The sequence below is a fragment of the Crinia signifera genome, chromosome 19, assembly GCF_055691185.1.
Source record: "Crinia signifera chromosome 19, ASM5569118v1, whole genome shotgun sequence".
NCBI lineage: Eukaryota > Metazoa > Chordata > Amphibia > Anura > Myobatrachidae > Crinia > Crinia signifera.
In genome coordinates, this window is record NC_139226.1 from 103,372,743 (window position 1) to 103,392,766 (window position 20,024).

Genomic DNA, 20,024 nt, shown 5'->3' on the forward strand with positions numbered 1-20,024 from the left:
TAGTCGGAGGCATTGATTTATTACTCCATAAGCCCCGCCCATTTGTATAGTCAGCTCAGTGATCGGGGTGTAAACTTACTCCATAAGCCCCGCCCATTTGTATGATTACCTCAGTGTTCGGGGTATAAACCTACTCCATAAGCCCCGCCCATTTGTATGGTCAGCTCAGTGATCGGGGTGAAAACTTACTCCATACGCCCCTCCCATTTGTATGGTCACCTCAGTGATCAGGGTGTAAGCCTACTCCATAAGCCCCTCCCATTTGTATGGTCACATCAGTGATCAGGGTGTAAACCTACTCCATACGCCCCTCCCATTTGTATGGTCACCTCAGTGATCAGGGTGTAAGCCTACTCCATACGCCCCTCCCATTTGTATGGTCACCTCAGTGATCAGGGTGTAAGCCTACTCCATACGCCCCTCCCATTTGTATGGTCACCTCAGTGATTAGGGTGTAAGCCTACTCCATACGCCCCTCCCATTTGTATGGTCACCTCAGTGATCAGGGTGTAAGCCTACTCCATTTACTTTCCATTACCACCTCTAATCTCATTTACCCACCAGCCCTCACTGCGACCTCCTGACCTTTTGGAGCATTTATTAATATAAATAAAGACAAATTCATACAAAATATATTTAATAAATAAATTCAAACTTTTATTTTAAGTAAAATGTATATATTATTTTTGCTCTGCATTATAAAATAGAGAATACTGGAACAGGATTGTTCCAGAACTCTTACACACTTGTCCTATAAGAGGAACAAGATGGTGGAAGCCACATGACTCATGAAGAGTCATCCATCAGCACTCAGGAGAGGAAAAACCCCCTGTGGGGGAAACCTCTGGGGACCCATGGCTGACGGACTGCCCGTCCCTCTAGGCATTAAGAGACTTTGCAGAGTTTGCCCAAACCACCCACCCACTAACCTTATATAACCCGTCATCCCTTCTGTCACCCCAAATCTGTATTTTAACTTTTTTCCCAGATGATGAAGAACGCACCCGATGGCACCGGGGGGCACGCGCATGTCCAAAGTAATGGGGGGAGAGACAAGGTAGGGGGGAGAGACAGACAAGGTAAAAGGGGCGAGACAGACAAGGTAGGGGGTGAGAGAGACAAGGTAGGGGGAAAGAGACAAGGTAGCTAGCTACCCATTAGTATTAGGACTCCATGTAAGAATCAGCCAGAACCCCTTTAGGACTCGTCTCTGGTGCTATAAGGGGTTAGGGCTGCAATGATATATATAGGACAGCTCTAACTCTGTTTCCTATGTCCCCACCGGGTCTGATCTCTATACACATACACAGACGGCCGTCATGTATGTGCATTAGTCAGTAACCCATTGCCAACAGGCTGCTGGCAACACAGCGGAGGATACAGCGGAGGAGGGGACACCGCTGGTCCTCGCTGGAAAGATACTGTGTGTGATGGTAAATACCAGCGGCATATCCTGTGTATCACATGGACACTAACACAATATGCTGCCAGGATTTAGTATCACTCTTACATGGAGCCCAAACTATGATAAAGCTATAACAACAGTATCAGATAATAACAAAGTAATGGGTACAGCACCGTATACATCTCTCCCACCTCTGCACATTAATAAGTAGGGATCCGTACGGGGACTTGATGCAGCATAGTAGGACACATTTGTGCCTTGCGACACGTCCTAACCGCTCCATACAGGGTTTATCCAGCGCCATCCAGACACCGCCCTTAGGTGTCCCAGGCACAGCCCTAGTGGCTGCTTAGTACTGCCCCCCTAGGTGGGAGATTTGTTATTATCCAATACTGTCCTGTCGGTCAGGTGATCAGTCATATATTACAGTAGTCACGCTCCGAGTCTACCGCCGCATCGTGCTAAACTGCCCTTATCTCTGTCCAGTCACTAACCTTATGTGAGTATGTCCTCCTGCTGGTGAGATGCGCACTGCCCGGAGTTCTGTGAGGTGAATGAGTGAGACAGCCTCAGTATAGCCCTGATTATGACATCACTATGACCTCACAGACCCCACCTGATTGGCCAGTTTGTGGTTTGAGGCCCATTATGACATCACAGCTCCTTTATCTTTTGCATGGCTGATCTGAGGGAAATGTGATTTAACTTCTCACTTTAAATATTACATTCACATCAGAATCTAATGTATTATTTGATGGCAGGATTTCCCTATAAATCTTTGGTAATGTGAGGTTTTATATGAACACAATTTTCACTGTAATTACATTGTATTCTAGCAGGGGTGACCTCCCATCATAACCCATTCCAGGAGAGACAAGATGCTCTCTTTCTGGACATTCATATCAGTGGCAGTTGCAGGGCTGCAGCACAGTCCACAATTCAGATAGGGGAGCCCCACCAACTGCCACCTTAAACACCACAGTCTGGACTCACTGGCAGGTGTGGCTCCCCTTATTGAATTTGTGACATTGGTGCAGTCCCACCTCTACAACTACCACTGGCAGCAAGTCCAGGAGCAGAGCATTTTGTCCCTCCTGGAATGGGTCATGTTGGGAGGTATGCGGGATCTACTTTTAGTTCACATATTTAGCAGAGATCTACCATTGTCAATGGGCCTGATTCGGAGGTGGCCCATATACTGATATTTAGTTTTGCTATTCCGCATGCATGAAAGTACCGGAAACCCTTACTGCAGACCCGTAAATCTGACTGTACGATGGCGGGCACAGTTGCACACGGCATTGCTGCCAGTAGAGATGGTAACTGTATATTTCTGTAGATATAAATACATAAGAATCAAGAACTGCACAATCAGCGTGAATCTCAGCCAATCAGCGTGCGCCGTGCAGCCAATGTTTTCAAAACAGAAGCGCTTCCCGCGCCGCCGCATATCGCTAGTTATTTCTTATTCACTGAAGGGACCCCCACCGCCGCCAGCTTTATACTTAGCGCCGCAGGTACCCGCGCAGCAAGGACACCACTGCAGGCTCCTGTCAGAAGCCGGCATGGACCCCCTTTGCACGGGGGGCGAGGGGCGAACTGCCGCCCTCCAGTGGCCGGCCCTGCATACATACACACACACACACACATACATATACATACACACATGCATACATACATACATATATGTATATATATACATACATACATACATACATAGCATCCACCTCTGAACCAGGCTCACAGGCCCTATGCTTCCCACAATAGATTTTGTTTTGCTGACCGCTCTTACACACATAGGGCCACATTCTGCTTGCCTCGCTCGGACACCAATTCATTTGCATAGTGTATCTTAGCCCTCTGCGCATGCGTACCATTCGCAAGGCGCATGTGTAGGTTTGGGCAACCGTGCACACTCGCGACCTTACGAGTAGAAATACGCTAGCGAACAAACTCATGCAGAGTAGTCGTAATGTGGGCGTATGGATTGGCGAGGGCACAACTGGGCGGTAATCGGGGCGTATACTGGGGTGGTGACTACATGTGCTGGGCGGTGGCTTCGCTCCACTGTGAGAGCGCTCGGACTGATTGAGCTTAAAATCATTCGCTCGGTAAAAGTAAAGGCCCCCATACACTATGCGATTTTGGGCCGATTTCATCCGATTTCGGCACTTTGTGCCGATAATCGGGTGAAATCGGCCCAAAATCGTAGGTGTGTGATATCTGATCCGATCCGCGGTCCCGTGCGCATCGGACCGGATCAGGGAGGTCGGACGGTCTGTACATACGATCACGTCCAACCTCCCTGTATGCATATGCTTGCCACCTGACAGGCATATGCATGCAGACACCGGGGGAGCAGTGGGGCGGGCAGCGGGTCCCTGAGCGCCGGCGAGTGCTGCTGACTGACCTGGCCGGGCAGTGTACTTACACATAGCAGCAGCGGGGACGGGACGGGACGCGTAGTGGCGCCGCCCGCCCCCACCACCGCTGCCCGCCCCCACCACCGCCGCCGCTGCCTGCCCCCACCACCGCCGCCGCTGCCCGCCCCCACTACTGCCGCTGCCCGCCCCCACTACTCCTCACCGCCCTGCAGCTCCCCGGGTTTTTTTTTACATGGGATAAATCGCATGCGATTTATCCCATGTAAAAAATGGCACATCAAGTGCCAAATTGTATGTGAGCCTCCCGGGGAGCTGCCGGGCGGCTTGCAGGTAAATTGGGTCAGACTTGTCCCTAGGACAAGTCGGCCTAATGTATAGGGGCCTTAAGTCTTACGCCTTGCAGGACAGCCAAATCTCTGCCCCACATTCGCAGGGGCGATCAACACGGACAATTGCTAAAATACCTACACACAATATACACCCATGCAGCCTACACGTTTCTCTACTATTAGTTATATAATCACATATATAAGAATGGTAGATGCTATATGTGATTGGATTACTAATAGTATTACTAATACTGGCCATAGTGACCTTCAAATGAAATTATATTGTTATATTTTATTTTGTATTTGAATTGCTTTGATACCTTTATGTTTATTTTTGGATTACATTTGATTTCTATTTTAGCGCAGTCTGTCTTTTTCTCTCTTTGTGATCTTTCTATATGTGGTCCAAGTACCCGCATCTGACTGCTGACTGAACAGAATATTTGTGATTGCTCATAATTTGTTACACCGTGGTCCGACAGCGCACAGCCATTTTCTTCTGTTATAGGATCTATTAGTCAGCCAGCGACTGATAACCAGGACACAAGCACGGAACCACTCTGGTATTGTATCATATTAACGGAGCAGGCGGCAGCTGTACTACAGCAGCATCAGCCTGCAGCCACTGTACCACCCATATCAGACAATTACACCCGACACACTACATTCAGGAGTCGGTCAGGATGTACTTGGTGCTGTTAGGAGCCTCTGTGCTGGTACAGAGCGGTAAGCCCAGCATATGTGGGTGTGGGGCCATACTGATATATAGCAGCTGCAGAGGGCTCTTCACAGCACTCCGGTGCCGTCATGACATCAGGGGCACTACCGGGAGCTGGCATTCTGAAACGTCAGATGTTCAAGTTCACGTGTATTTTGTTAATTTGGCTGTGATCTACCAGCGGATGCCCCAAGATCTACTGGTAGATCAGGATCTACCTTTTGGCCAGGTCTGCCCTACAGCATCACAGAAACTTGAGGTTGATCTCAGTCGAACCCAAATCGCTGGGCCTTCAATCTGATACCTGGTCCAAATGGGTTCATTGGTTCTAGAGATATTGCAGGTAAAACTTTTTTTTTTTTTTCATTTCTGAAATGTAATTTCATGGCTGTTCATGTTGTTTGAGGGCAGATTTCTCTGGAACCAAACGGGCCAGTTTCACTGGACCAAAATCATCTGAAGGCTACATGTAAATGGGTCAGTTGGTTCCGAAGATTTAGCTGGTTGTTTAAAGGGGGGCGGGGGTGGTTTTCTCTCCCCCTCACACCAGAAAATGCAGGGACTAGGCTTGTGTAAAAGGGGCCAGTCCGAGAATGTCCCTGCAAGATCCTGGGACCATATTCGCTGCATTTTCTGGTATATAAGGGGTATTATTTCAAATAGCCGGGACATGCAGTGCTCTAAATACAGCCGGGCAGCCCCCTGTTCTCTGCCCGGCTGTTAATGGCTGTCATTTCTGCCTGGCGGCGACTGTCCCCCAGTTACCGCGAGCATGTATTCCCCCTTGGCAATGAGCATGTAATCCCACATGGCAATGAGCATGGAACCCCTGGCAATGAGCATGTAGGTATTCAACACTTATGTAGCATAATTTTTAATAGGCATTATGGTGTTTGGCATAATACGTAATGGAGATTATGGTGTGCGGCTTAACATGTAATGAGCATTATGGTGTAAATTTTTAATGTGCGCCTTTTCGCGCGCAATGCCCCTATTTATGAAGCATATTGTGCATTATTGCTCAATCTGTTTGGTATAGTGCAGGCATGTCCAAACTATGGCCCTCCAGCTGTGAAACTACAAGTCCCATCATGCATTGCCACAGTTTTGCAATTAGGGAATGCTAAAACTATGTCAAGGCATGCTGGGACATGTAGTTTCACAACAGCTGGAGGGCCACTGTTTGGACATGCCTGGTATAGTGTGTATTTTGGCTCAATCCATGTGGCAAAATGTGAATTTTGCCTTAATCTGTGTGGCATATCGTGAATTTTTGCTCAATCGGTGTGAATTTTGTCTCATTCCATGTGGCATAATGTGTAAGAAGCAAGTACAGTATAAGGGGTTACTATTGTGTTGCATGATTTGTATAAGGGGTATATGGTGTGGTAAACTTAGGTTACCACATACTGTCTACCAAGTTTCGGCTTTCAGTATTTTTTTATGACTGGAGTGCCGCCTCACCTCTCAAGTATCTTAGGACATCGGCGTCCTGCGGGTGCACCTTTGGAGTGCACCCGCCAATATATCTCCCTGCATTTTTCTTATGCCAGCCCCCTGCGTTTTCCAGGCATATATAATTATTTGAAAGTATTTACACAAATAGAGACACACCCATGAGCAGACCACCCAACCAGAACACTGGTAACGTCCCCCACATTATTAGATGCTAGCCGCAACCCCTATTATTGCGCATAATAGGCCCTTGATAATTTTCAGTTCCAGGCCCATTTAGACCTTAATCTGGCTCTGACCGCAGTACCCAATTTGTGTAACATGAGAAGGTGACACCAAATACTGTAGCAATGTAATGACCCAACAGCAGAGGTTAAGAGGCAAATTCCCCTGGGCTAATTGCAATTAGTACTAGAAAACAGCAAAATCAGTGGTGCCCATGTTGGGAAAACACATTGATTCTTCAGTTTAAGGTGAAATCAGTGGGCTTCAAGCATGGACCCATTTTTATTTGCAGGAAATAGCTACTAGGAGATATTGACTAGTCAAAATCACCTGTCAATATCTCACAATGTGTACACTCCATAAGTATCCCATATCCTAAATCAGTGATGGCTAACCTTGATACTCCAGCTGTTGTTGAACTACACATCCCAGCATGCCCTGCATCAGTTTTAGCATGGCCAAATAGTAAAACTGTAGCAGGGCATGCTGGGATGTGTAGTTCAACAACAGCTGGAGTGTCAAGGTTAGCCATCACTGTCCTAAATGATTGGTATTAGAGATATTTTGGATACTGGATTTGTCCATATTACTGGCATACCATAATGAGATATCCTAGGGATGGTACTCAAGTCTAAACTCACCATGCATTTATGTTTCATATGCACCTTATACACACAGGCTGAATGTCATTATTTACAATGTTTTAACCCTTGCCAACATCTCTGTGAGGGATGCGCAAAATATCACTAAAAATGCCAGCATCTCTGTGGTGCATAGTTATACCCCTTTTACACCTGAAAATGAAGGGACTTACCAGGGAATACGGTCATATATGATCATGCTTGGACATTCCTGGGTTGCCCCTTTCACACCAGCCTAGTCCCTGCATTTTCTGGTGTGAGGGGGAAGCCTGCAGCTCCATTTCCCTAGCAGTTGGGCAGCGGTAGGCTGCTGTGGTCATGGGGGGTCCCCAGCAGTCCCCCCAGCGACGGAAGCAGCGGGAGAGTGTGTGTGGGGGGACTGGCTGCTCCATCCCCAGCAGTCCTCCCAGCGACGGGAGAGTGGGAGGTGGCCACTCCGTCCCCAGCAATCCCCCCCAGCGGGAGGGAGGGGACCGGCCGTTCAGTCCCCAAGTCTCCAGCAGTCGCCCCAGTGATGGGCAGCAGCGAGAAGGGGGAGGGGCACCCCACATTCAAGCTGGAAAGCCGGGTGAGTAACTTTCATACCAGCCAGCAACCCGTGAAGGTGCCGGGAGCAACCCTGCTAGCTAGCAGGGTAGAAGTCCCGGTACCTCAGTCCCGGGATTTCGGCCCGGAAGCCTTTCACACCAGCGCTAGTGCCGGGTTGTTCCCGGAGCCAACCCGGGAATTTGGGCTGGAGTGAAAAGGATATTATTTACTTTTTCTTTACTTTATTTACAAATCAGAACCAGGCCTACAATGGGTGCCGGACGGGGTCCCGACAGGCATTTACCCGACGTCAGGAGCCCGACTGTTAAAACACCGACAGCCAGGTTCCCGACGGCCGTCGGCTATTTTCCCTCGCAAGGGGACTTGTTGCGCTCGCCATGCTGTCTGGGTCCGGCCAGTCGGGATCCCGACTGTCGGAACCCTGTACCACACCCGCCTAGAACCCCTTCCATAGCAGATTGCACATTAATATTAGCCGCACATTGTGGCTGGGTATATTGCGTTCTGTTCTCTCTCTTCATACATTCATCCTATTTGCATTTCGGAAGATCTGTGCCGTGTAATCCTATGTACTTAGCCATGATTGGTTTCCGTTCAAATTACTTTTGTCATATTCAATTGCAGAAATATTGCTCGCTCTCCTTTAGTTTACAGCTAACACAGTGCAACCCTGTATGTAATAAAGAAACCAATTAGGGTTTATAAATACATTTATGTACACCAGACCATGTTAGTAATAAATGTCTTCACAAGTATCCAACAAAGATATAGAGAGACCAGATGGAGTGGTAATTAATAAATGCTAATTCTTCCTTTTAATAACAAATGACTCCAAAGGGAAGCTCGTTCTCATTAACGCTCCACTTAGAAGCATCCAATCTTATTCTTAACAATGAGATATTTCCATCATTAGACCCTGGTTTGTGGTTAGACTTTGTAATGTTGCAGTACATCTGTTTTTGGAACTATTAATTATTTTTATGCCCTATCATTTCACTATACTGCTAATAGGAATTTACTACTGTCACTAATTAAGAGAGTGCTATAGTGCTGCTTATAGCCAGGTGGTCTGCAACCGACTACAAGAGCGAATTCTAAAGCTTATTTTGTGCAGGTGCGCTTAATTCCTCTATTACACTTACTGTATACCCCTGATACATCGCAATGCCGCGGCCCACTCAGGATGTGGACATGGGTACGTCCCTTTCCGTGACCAGGAATTTGCAATGTTCAGCCCTCACATTGCCGGTTCTCCTTAGGGTTTATTTACTAATGGGAGTTCTATTGAAGATGGGCCGTTGCTATAGGTAACCAATCAGATACAATTGATTATCTTCAAGAAGGTGCTAAATAAAAAAGAAGTATATGCTGATTGGTTGCCCATAGGAGCTTCTCTGCAGCATTCTTGCTTTCCACTACAGCAGAAAGGCAAGGATAATACCCCCAGACACACAAATGAAATCAGACCTGAGGTGTGCACTATAAAAAGGATGTTTTATCATTGGTAAGGAAGTGTGAAGGTGGGGCACTGTACGTAAATATGTACATTGTTACGGGTCTGTGGTAAGGTAGGAAAAACAAGTCTGAATAACAAATATATACAATTGTAATGGAACCAGTTACTTTCACAAGCTTAAACCAGAATTAGAACTAGAATATGGCTTATTAAAGCTTACAGACCTAACACAATTATCTTATAAATTAAAGAAATTACTAGACTAATTAAAACCAGTACTCTAGATATTATGGGCCAAATGCAAGGGGGTGTGAGAGTTCGAAAGTGAGAGATTTTGGGAGAGGTTTCCCATTTTTTTTTTAAACGGCAATCATATTAATGGCAAAATCGACCTGTTTTTGCAGTGTAAATGATTGCCGCCTTGTGTCGACCTTAGTCATGTTAACCTATTTCAGGTGTGGACCTTCATTGGTTGACCTAATGTATGTAGATCTACATAGGGTTGACCTAGTGACCCTTACGATCAGTCATCCAATTCTCAGGTACATCTGTGCCTCATACCATATAACTGTTGGTCATACGTACCTAGGTCCAGGGGCTCTGAGCACAATGCGGAGTGAGATGAGTCCAGATGTCATTTGTCCAGGCTCTTGCTTGCATGAGAGAAGGTGCAACAGTAGTCTCCAGTGTTTCTATATAGCTGCATAGTCCGTGGACCCAGAAGACTCACTCCCCGGTTTCGGCCTGTACATACACCGGGCTTTATTCTGGTTGATTCGCAAGGCTGGAAACGCAGTCTTGGGAGTCCACCAAACCACAAACCCTGGCCGCCACCCATTCCCAAGGGTGACTCCCTCGCAGGGCCTGCGAATAGATGTCACACAGTAACATCCATTCGCAGTCTAGTGGGATCCACCCACATCATTCGATGGTCGGCAACCAAGTCACTTACTCTCAAGTCACTTATATATGTGTGGACGCTTGGGAGGAAGTGGGCGGGCAGCTGGCATCCAATGATTGCCTTGCCTGCACTGTCTATTTTGGTGGGCGATAGCCAAATTTCACTGTGTGCGCACCCCTTTAGTTCTCAGAGATTTAGCACCTTCTAGAATATAATAGATAGAATATGATTGGTTGCTATGGGCAACATCCCATCATAGAACATTTACCTTAGAGAGAGGGAGTAAGGTACTGTATAAAACACTTTTTAGAGGGAGAATACAACCCTGGAAAGAAAAATACACATTATGAAGTAAAACAGACTAAAAATACAAAAAGAAATTGCAGTGTAAAAATAAAGCTAAATAAATGTATTGGCGCCCCTAGCATTGTAGCATATTATTTGCACCTAAAAGGAGCCGTTGTTTTTCTTGCACCTACTTGAAACCATTTAGTTCTGAGAGAGATCTGCACGGCCACAGCCCAGGCACAGTAATAACATATGTACACAATCTCCTTGTAAGCGTTCCTTCACACGGCTCAGACCGTCTCCTCAGTCATTGTTGGAGTTAAAATAGCAGATCCTAAGGACTTCATGCTGGGTCTTCTAATAACATGGCAGAGGTACAAGACGCCCTCGCATCACCTGCCCAGCGGGGACACCTGCAGGCAGACTCAGTACGGACTGCCAGCGGTTATTCATACAGTATGTGAAGTACCTCCAATGGTGCCAGCACTCCTCTTTCTGCACAGGTTTAAATGGAATCCGTGTGGTTTGCAATCTGTACGCCAAGCACCATTTCATTTTAATTTACATTTACTAGAACTGCAGGTCTGTAATCATATAAAGAAATCTGATGGCTCTCAGCTGGAAAGACATTAAGGAGATGATGTATGAAACGGTGATAAGAGTATAATGGTGATATACCCTCCATCAGAACTCATTCTTTGCCAGTGGCAGTTGCAGAGGTTGGGCTGCAGAACAGTCCAAATTGTAAATAGGGGAACCCTACCCGGTTATGGTATAGATCAGTGGTTCCCAACCTGGTCCTCAAGCATCTCCCTAACAGTTCACGTTTTCCAGGTCACCTGTGGATTTTTAAAATGTGATAGTTGGCGATACAATGCACCAATTGGGTGACTTGGAAAAAGTGAACTGTTAGGGGTACTTGAGGACCAGGGTTGGAAAACACTGGTATAGATGATAGGTGTGGACCATTAGTGGTCAACGTAGTAACTAAGAATTGTAGACCGTAACAAAATGTCAACACAGGGTAAAGATTGTCATAAATATGGCGGACAACGAAAAGGTAGACATGAGTTTTTCGCAGTTTTTTAATATCTGTCCACATGGACACCGTAGAAGTGTACCGCGTCCCCTCGACATTTTCAGTTTCGACCTTTAACTTGTGTCGACTTTCTGTAATTTGTTGACCTAGGGTATGTCGAACATTTTTTTTAGGTTTCGACCTATTCACTATCGACCATTAGTGGTCAGCCTGGTCACGGTTGACCAAGACATTGTCTACTCAGGGACCAGATACCACCCCACCAACTGCCACCCCAACCACCGCCAAGCACAGGCTGGGACTCCCTGGCAACTTTATTTGAATTTTGGAATGATTCTTGTATAGGATTATTACTCTACGTAAAATGTTTCTGAAACATTATTTCCCTGCGACTTATAAGATGTTATGCTTTTACGGTGCTATTTAAAAGTTATGAACATGTTGCAGTATTTGATACATTCAAACACATGTAAGTAAGATCATTTACAGAAGAGTGATACAACACCTTGTGAATGATATATGGTGCTACAGCCAATCCGCTCCTCATGAGTTTGAAGAAATGACAGTTGGAATGGTATTGGATCATACTATAGGTAAGGAGTAGTGTTTATATAACCTGTAGTACACAGGTGGTCGATCTCTGTTGTTTGGTTGGTGGGTCACCCATACACACCGGCAGATGCACTGATAGAAAAGCAACCTGGTGTGTGTGTGTGTGAACGATGTCCTTTTCCAACATATCTGTTGTACACAAGAGCTGATGACCCAGTCTGTATATCGTTCATTGGTTGTACAGATGATATATCGGCAAGTGTGTACGCAGCACAAGCTTTCGTTAAGGGCAGTGTTGGAGTACACTACCTCGATACTGCACAGAAACAATATACCCCAAATAAATCTGGCTACGCCGTTGCAATTTAAAAAATCATTTTATTTATTTTACAAATTATAAATATTTTGTTCAAAAGTTTTTATTTTCCTCGACCTTGCTTCGATAAAAAAAAAAAAAAAAAAGGAGGAATCTTCATACAAAAATATCTGAACTATATTAAAAATACATTATATAGACTGAAGAAGGCACATGGAGAATCTGTGACATTCCGCCCGTTGTTTCACATCGGAGTCCAGCAACAGGTGTCAAGTAATCTAGCCGTGCTGAGGAGTGGAGGGGGGAAGTAGGAGATAATTCCCAGATGTTCACAGTTCTTAATACTGGTGGTCTCCGTAACGGCCTACAGGAGTACGGAATCTACACTTGATACAATAAGACCCTTTCTGAGGCGTAAGGAGAATGATATTTGTGGTAAGGCACTTTAACGTGCTGAGAAGGTTCAGTCATTGTGCAATTAGAGAAAGCAAAAAAGACATGGATAAGCCGGTTTCTTCTCAGCAATTATAATAAAAAAGTAAGGTGAATGTGCGCAGGGTCTACTTCTCAGAAGATCCTAAAGTTTCACAGTATAAAAATAGATTTAAGGCAAATGTACTTGTTGGCTCCGCAGAAGCTGTGGTCCTCTCTTTCACTTTTCGGCACATTGGTGGAGGTCTACGTCGTTCTAGGTCTCCTCGTCCCACAGGCAAAGCTGTTTCTGGGTCACATAAAAGTGGAAGCTGTAACCCTTTTGACAGCTGCGTATGCCGCACTTGTAGGAGGTGGTCTTGCCAGCCGGATCCCGACTCTTGCAGTACTTGAGGCTACAAGGTATCCACTCCAAGCTTAGGCGGTAGGTGCAGATGCAGGGTTTCCAATCATGGGAGCAGTGCTTGCAGGGGTGCAGTAAGGGGAGGGAGGACGAATGTGGGAGTACCTCAAACATTGAACCATCCACACCTTGCAAAGGAGAAAATTAAAATGTTAAATTAATTTTGGTTAAAATTAAGCAAAATGTTTACAAATGAAAAAAAAACAAATAATAAAAAAAAAACAAATAGGAATCAGACGCTAATGTAATGAAAATACATGCGACATCTAAATGTAGCCATCTTTCTCCGAGGCGTTTTAGCGCACCTCCCCCACTATCCTGCAGAAACCCACCTGGGAATGGAATGGAAATGCATGAGACACAGGATAGCAGTTTATTGATGCCCATGTGTATTTGTTTAGCCACAGGAGCACCTGCAGTAATAAAAGTCAATCTAAATGGGCTTTTATTACAGCCGAAAAGTGGGCGGGCAATGACATCATGAGACTTCAGCCGACCGCCCCAAACAGGGAACCTACGTTCCCAGGGGAACGGCCATAGTGTTCATAGGGACGCCTATAAAACGCTGGGAGTTTGAGCCCTTATCATCCGGTTCCCACACTTTGGGCCAAGACATCTGTGTAAAATTGCGTTTGTACCTCAGATTCTAATCCATGGTCTTGTGCGATTCGGCTCAAAGTCTGAGATAGCAAGGACTTCACTATGGGGGTTATTGGGATTCACTCGGAAAGGCACAGTCACTCTCTAATGGACAAAACCATGTGCACTGCAGGTGGGGCTGATGTAACATGTGCAGAGAAAGTTAGATTTGGGTGTTTTGTTGTTTCTGTGCAGGGCAAATACTGGCTGCTTTATTTTTACACTGCAATATAGATATCAATTTGAAGTATAGCCCCCCCCACACCCAAATATAACTCTCTCTGCACATGTTACATCTGCCCCACCTGCAGTGCACATGGTTTTGCCCATTAGAGAGTGATTGTGCCTTTCCGAGTGAATCAGAATAACCCCCTATATGTTGAACAGATCCAGCAGCATTGTCCGGGATCGCATATGATACAACATATTCAGTCCTGTTGTTTATGATGTATCATATGCGATCCTTCTGTCTGGGAAGCTGAGCGACAGTTCAAGGGAGATCGTATGAGACTTCTCCCACATAAGTGTATGGCGGCCTTTTGGCTCTTAGATGTTGCTGAACTCTATAGTACGATCCATCCAACCCCCCACCCCAAAAGAAAATCCACAACCCTAAAATCAGAGCCCTTCCTCTTCTCCTCACCTTTCTTAAGCCATGCTCGCACATCATCTTGCCGCGTGTAGATTGCATCTCGGGCCTCAGAGCAGATGTTGTGAATGTGGGGACTTAGCTGGACCCCCTTCGTGAAATTAACAGCGACGTCCATCTGCAAATTCTCAGTTCCCCTCATGTCTTCTGCCTGACGCACGGTGTGTGGATTTTTCTGTGTGGAACAAACACATTATTAATTAGGACACCTGAAAGAAGGGAAGCAGGAGATTTGCTCCATAAACATCTGAGGTCTCAGAACATTCCGCCTCATATACAACAATATTACCACACAGAAAGTGCTAGGTCGAAAATGGTTCCCAATTGTGGTCCTCAAGGCACTCTAACGGCCAAGGTATTAAGGATGATCACTCACGAACACAGGTGACTTATTTAGTACATCAATCAATTTTATTAAACCATCTGTGCTCAGTCATTGATATCCTTAAAGCCTAGACCATTAGGGTGCCTCGAGGCCTGCACTTAGGAACCTCTGATGTAAAATATTAGCGTATGAGTGAGCCGAGACAGTAATACAGACAAAACCAGACTACAGATGTAGCCACGCTTATCATTGCCACCCCATTCGACACCTGAGAGACTCCAGTGGCGATTGGCTCGATCCCGCCAACATGCACTTGCATGCGATTCGCTCACACAAACGCATTGAGTGGGAATATCGCTGCATGGAGATTCCGCACCACACATGCAAATTTTAGCACGAGCCGCCCAATATTGATCCCTGTGTTTGCATTATCCCACTTCGGCAGCATTTTTGCTATACATAATACCCCATTCACACCAGAAATGCAGGGACAAACCCGGGAATTCAGTTCCCGGGACAAGCAGGGACATTCCCAGGTTTGGACCCATTCACACCAGAAATGTCCCTGCATTTTCTGGTGTGAGAAGGGGGCGGGAAGGAGGCCGGCAGGAGGTGGGGAGGAGGCGGGCAGGCGGCGGAGGTGGGGAGAATACTCACCCCGGTTGCTGGTCCTCCATGCAGGCCAGGGATCCACACAGGCGGCGGCGCAAATGACGGGATAGGCTGCGGATGAAGATGACGCAGCTCTCCGGCGTCCTCACTGCCACCAGAGAGCTGCGTCATCATCATCCACCGGCTGTCCCGTCATTTGCGCCCGCCGCCTGCGTGGATTCCCGTCCAGACAGCACACCGAGGACACGGCAACCCGGGTAAGTATACCCTGTACCTTTCACACCAGCCAGGTCCCCGGGTTGAACTCGGGAACAACCCTGGTACCTAGCGGTGTTGAAATTTGCCCGGGATTTTGTCCCGGGAACCTTTCACACCAGCGCTAGTACCGGGTTGTTCCCGGACTCAACCCGGGAATTTAGGCTGGTGTGAATGGGGTATAAATCAGACAATATCCTGATTCTTTTTCCTTTTTGTTCTGATTAAAAATTATCTGTAGGATATTTTTTTTTCTAATGAGGAACTGAGATATTGACAGTTAGGGTGTTTTCTGTATAAAGCCATGTACACAAGGGCCCTTATTCTGGTTCACTCTCAAAGGCAAATTCCTTCTCAAATGGACACAACCATGTGCAATGCAAGTGGGGCAGATGTAACATGTGCAGAGAGAATTAGATTTGGGTGGGATTTTACTTCAATGTGAGACCTATATTGCAGTGTAAAAATAAAGCAGCAAGTATGTTCCTTATACAGAAAGAAAATAAATAACCCAAATCGAATTCTCTCTGTACAAGTTACATCTGCCCCACCTGCAGTGTACATGGTTTTGTCCATTTGAGAAGGAATTTGCCTTTGCGAGTGAACCACAATAATGGCCAAGGTGCGATTTGGCCTTGGCAATTTTGACTAGTCAAAACCACCTAGAAAGTGGTTAGCCAAAATCACACCGTGTGTACACGGTGGGCAATAGCCACAATGTAGGTTATGGCCATTTTGACTAAGCCGCACGTCTATGTCCAGCCAAAATCACACAGGCCCTTATTCTAGTTGACTCGGACAGATGCGTATTTTCGGACGGCCACCGAATGTTCTCAGCCCCACCTACCGTAAGGATCGCTCACACCGTCCAAATGCGGTAGGACGCTGAGCAAACGGACCGCGAGTGGATGTTTCATGTGAACAACTCCCCCATCTGTGGGTACCTCCCCCATCCTCCGATGGTCGACGCCCCTCGAATGATGGACCGAGCGGTCAGTTAGCTCCGAGTGCCCCAGACCACTCGGACATTTCTCTGTGTGAAAGTAGCGATATGGGCGAGCTTTCACACCGTAGTCGGACGTGCGCGGCATTCGCACATGCGCAGAAACGCCTCTGCACATGCGCGCACACAAAACATCGGCCGTCCGACTGAACACGCAGCCATCTGACTCAATCAGAATAAGGGCCCACAGTCAAACTTGCCTGCAGGTGTATATACCCCTTAAGTTCAAAAAGGGGTTAGTTTGGGAGCCGCCACTTTCTTTGCATTGAAAGTAGGTTGATATGGTAAGTAGGGATATGGTACCCTTTTATTTAGGCACTTGTCGCTCATATAGCATTCACCAAATGGGTAAACAGATGACAGGTGTGGTGGATTACGGTCAAGATTCCACCACACCCACTGACCATCCCGAATGACAGGTTTAAAATAAAAAAAAAATAAAAAAAAATTCATGTTACAATATGCTTAAATGTTGATCCCGTTTTTCCCCCCAAAAAATACATGATCTCAAATAATGACATGATTCCTAAATTAACCACCCAACAAAGCAGTGGATGCTATAAATCAGATTAGGTCCACAATGTTATGGCAGAAGAAAAGCTTCCTTGAACCTAAAATGTCTACTTGCTACCGATCCCCGCTTGCGACCACCATAACAACAAACATCTCTGGCAGGAAATGCCTGTAGTTCTGTTATCTGAAGAATGTCTCCTTATTGGAAAGTTGGCTTAGCCAAGGGAAAGCCAGATCATTTCCTTAGTCTATTGCAGGTTATAACAGAATGTGCCTACTGCTGTTCTGTACCTCTTTTTGGGGGGGATTTTAAAATGTCAAAACAAAGATTTCAAATCTATTGAGTTAAAGAGAAAAAAAATAAATATAGAAATATATAAAACCCATTCATGGTCACGTTTCATGTGTCAAGACTGGTCATGGTTGCAGACACCGTCACCAGAGCACTGCTGCTTACACCAGACTGAATCACCAATAGCTCATCCAAAACTTTATTATAAACTAAAGTATTTATTATATACTTATTGGAACTGGACCACCAACCCGAGGTGCCCGATAAGCCTAAGCATGCAGTGTGGGAACCACTGCCCTAGAGTCTAACCTCAGGGCCATCTTAACGTACTAATTCTAGTGGCCTTCAAGCTGGGGCAGATTGGGTTGTGGGGGATCTGCCTAATGAGCTTCTTGGGAGGCAGCTGAGAATGCAGCCTGGTCACTATGATTGTGACACAAACAGTATATTCTCTTCCTGCTTCCCAGCATGCAGCCAGACAGTGAAGGTCTGTCAGCATGTTCATTGGTAGATGTCTGTAGCTATCCACCAATCAGAGTGCGGACAGCCATTCACTGTATGGAAGCAAGTGGAGAGATGGTATGGAACCACGTGTTAATATTTGTTTGTTTTTGCTTACATTTTTTCCAGTGAAACGATGTGGAGGGGCCCCAAATGCATGGTCTTCCATTGTCCAGGGTCTACAATGTACTTAAGATGGCCTCTCCCATACACTCACTTTCCCTTAGTGCCTAACCAACACTCTCCTCAGAGCACAATAGAACCCTCTCCTCCCACAGCCGAACCATGTAGGACACTAGGCTCAGGCACCAGGGGAGGTTAGAGTTACGCTGCAGGGTGGGAGGATTCAGTTTATGTTCCATGTCAACATCATAATTGCTGAAATTTTGATTTTATCCCCCTGTAAAATCCCACCCTTGTAAACAGCTGCAGGCCAAGTAATGTAATAGCACTCGGTCACTCAGTAAACGTGAACATTCTATCCCAAGAGCGGGAAAATGAGCACTCACACACCCTCAGGCTCATAATAAGCCACACAAGTTCTGTTTATTTCACACCATTTATACTTTTTTGCTCTTCAACATAATAGCAACAAACTGTTCCAAATCCTCTACCTCAAAGTAATACTATTTCTGAATGCCATCCATACAATACAGAATAGTCGTTAAAACTGATGATTTGGAAAGACATGCATTAAGCCTTTGGATTGTGACCAGTGTAAAAGTATTAATAATGAAACTATTTTATATTATAAATGAATGCGAACCCTTACAGACGAGTGCGCGACCCTCCTCATTTATATAATGAGAGTATCCTCACCTGCCGCAGCTTGGCCATAGACTCGCTGGGGATGACCTCATTGTTCTGCAGCTGCGTAATAAAACACAGCGCTTGAAACTGGCTTTGTCCTCTCTCCAGTTCTCCTAAGATCAGGATCCGGAAAATCTTCACACCCTGTAATGGAACGGAGAACAGTCAGAGGTGATTATTAAGATGAATAATGTACAGCGGGCACGCTGGCAATAGCCAACACAAATGCTCTATCCTTTGGGTCTACTGAAGGTTTCAATGCTCAATCACACCTATTATTAATTTATAAAACAACTAATACTATTAACAATAACATAATTACTAAATACTACTAATCATGATCATTAATAATAAGTTAATAATAATATTATAATACTTTCATCCCAATAGGACACAAAGGGGGTATTCAATGCTGACCGATATTTCCAATTGTCGGAAATAATCATCCATCGACAAGAATAAGTTGAATTTACATTCATCCTATTCAATGTCAGTTCCAATGTGAAAGTCGAAAAAGACATGGGAACTGCAGGTTGTTGCGTAACCAGCCGACCAGTTGACAATTTGGCGGCTGTTTCCGGTAATGCCGAATCTGCAGCGGTGAGTCCCGTATTGAATAGGTCCTGGATGACATTTCCGATATTTACTGGCTGTGTGCGCTCTGCGGCTCAGATGCCATGTGAAAGCACCAATCCTAATAACCCGGGTCAACCAACTTGGGTTAAAAAAAGGGTGCCTTTTCTATAATGGGTGACCCGGGTTTAATGTGAAAGTGCTGGACCCAGGTCACAGCTGGGTCAGACCCAGGATGTCCAACCCGGCATTGCGTTGTGAAAGGGGTATGAGCGTACAATAGCCGCTTTGTGACCAAGTATGAATTAGTCCCTGTATATATACTTAGCCAAAAAACGGAGGAACACAGAACGGGAATTGCACCATATAGATAAGTGAATGAGGACTCGCATAAATATCTATCTACACATGGACATATTATATAAAACTGCATCCTCTCACACGGCATGAAAAAAAGGGTCTCCATATGGTCCATCCAGGCTGAAAAGGCTGCGCAGCATTCAGCAGAACATTCCAGTAACAAGTGATGTCTGGAGATCATTAACTTTTTCAGCAAACACTGTAGGACACCACCACACTGCCATAAGTCACTCCATCTACAGTATGTCCCGTTATGAAGGTCATCTCTCACAGATGCTGCGCTAATGTCCTTCAGACAACAGATCTGGGAAATTAATGTTTTCTCCTGAGCTGGGTTCCCAGCTTGTGCAGCCAGATAATCACAAGGGGTGCACATGCTTGGGGCTGACATTTCAGGAA

General features: G+C 45.8%; 1 protein-coding gene and 1 long non-coding RNA gene across 2 annotated transcripts in view; both read right to left on the reverse strand.

Annotated features, from left to right (window-relative positions):
* Positions 1 to 631: 631 nt before the first annotated feature.
* LOC146042813 (uncharacterized) lies at positions 632 to 2,639 on the reverse strand. The gene is made up of 2 exons (XR_014464024.1): positions 2,022 to 2,639; positions 632 to 1,948 (listed from the first exon to the last, which is right to left on the reverse strand). It is a non-coding gene; the product is annotated as an uncharacterized LOC146042813 (long non-coding RNA).
* A 9,661-nt stretch (positions 2,640 to 12,300) lies between these two features.
* Positions 12,301 to 20,024, reverse strand: part of OAF (out at first homolog) — a 33,885-nt gene continuing 26,161 nt past the window's right edge. The window contains exons 3-5 of the mRNA XM_083163063.1: positions 18,702 to 18,836; positions 14,376 to 14,556; positions 12,301 to 13,221 (exon numbers count right to left, since the gene is read on the reverse strand). Of these exons, the coding sequence (XP_083019189.1) occupies positions 12,947 to 13,221; positions 14,376 to 14,556; positions 18,702 to 18,836 (591 nt within the window). The 3' untranslated portion in view covers positions 12,301 to 12,946. The remainder of the gene's footprint in view (positions 13,222 to 14,375; positions 14,557 to 18,701; positions 18,837 to 20,024) is intronic.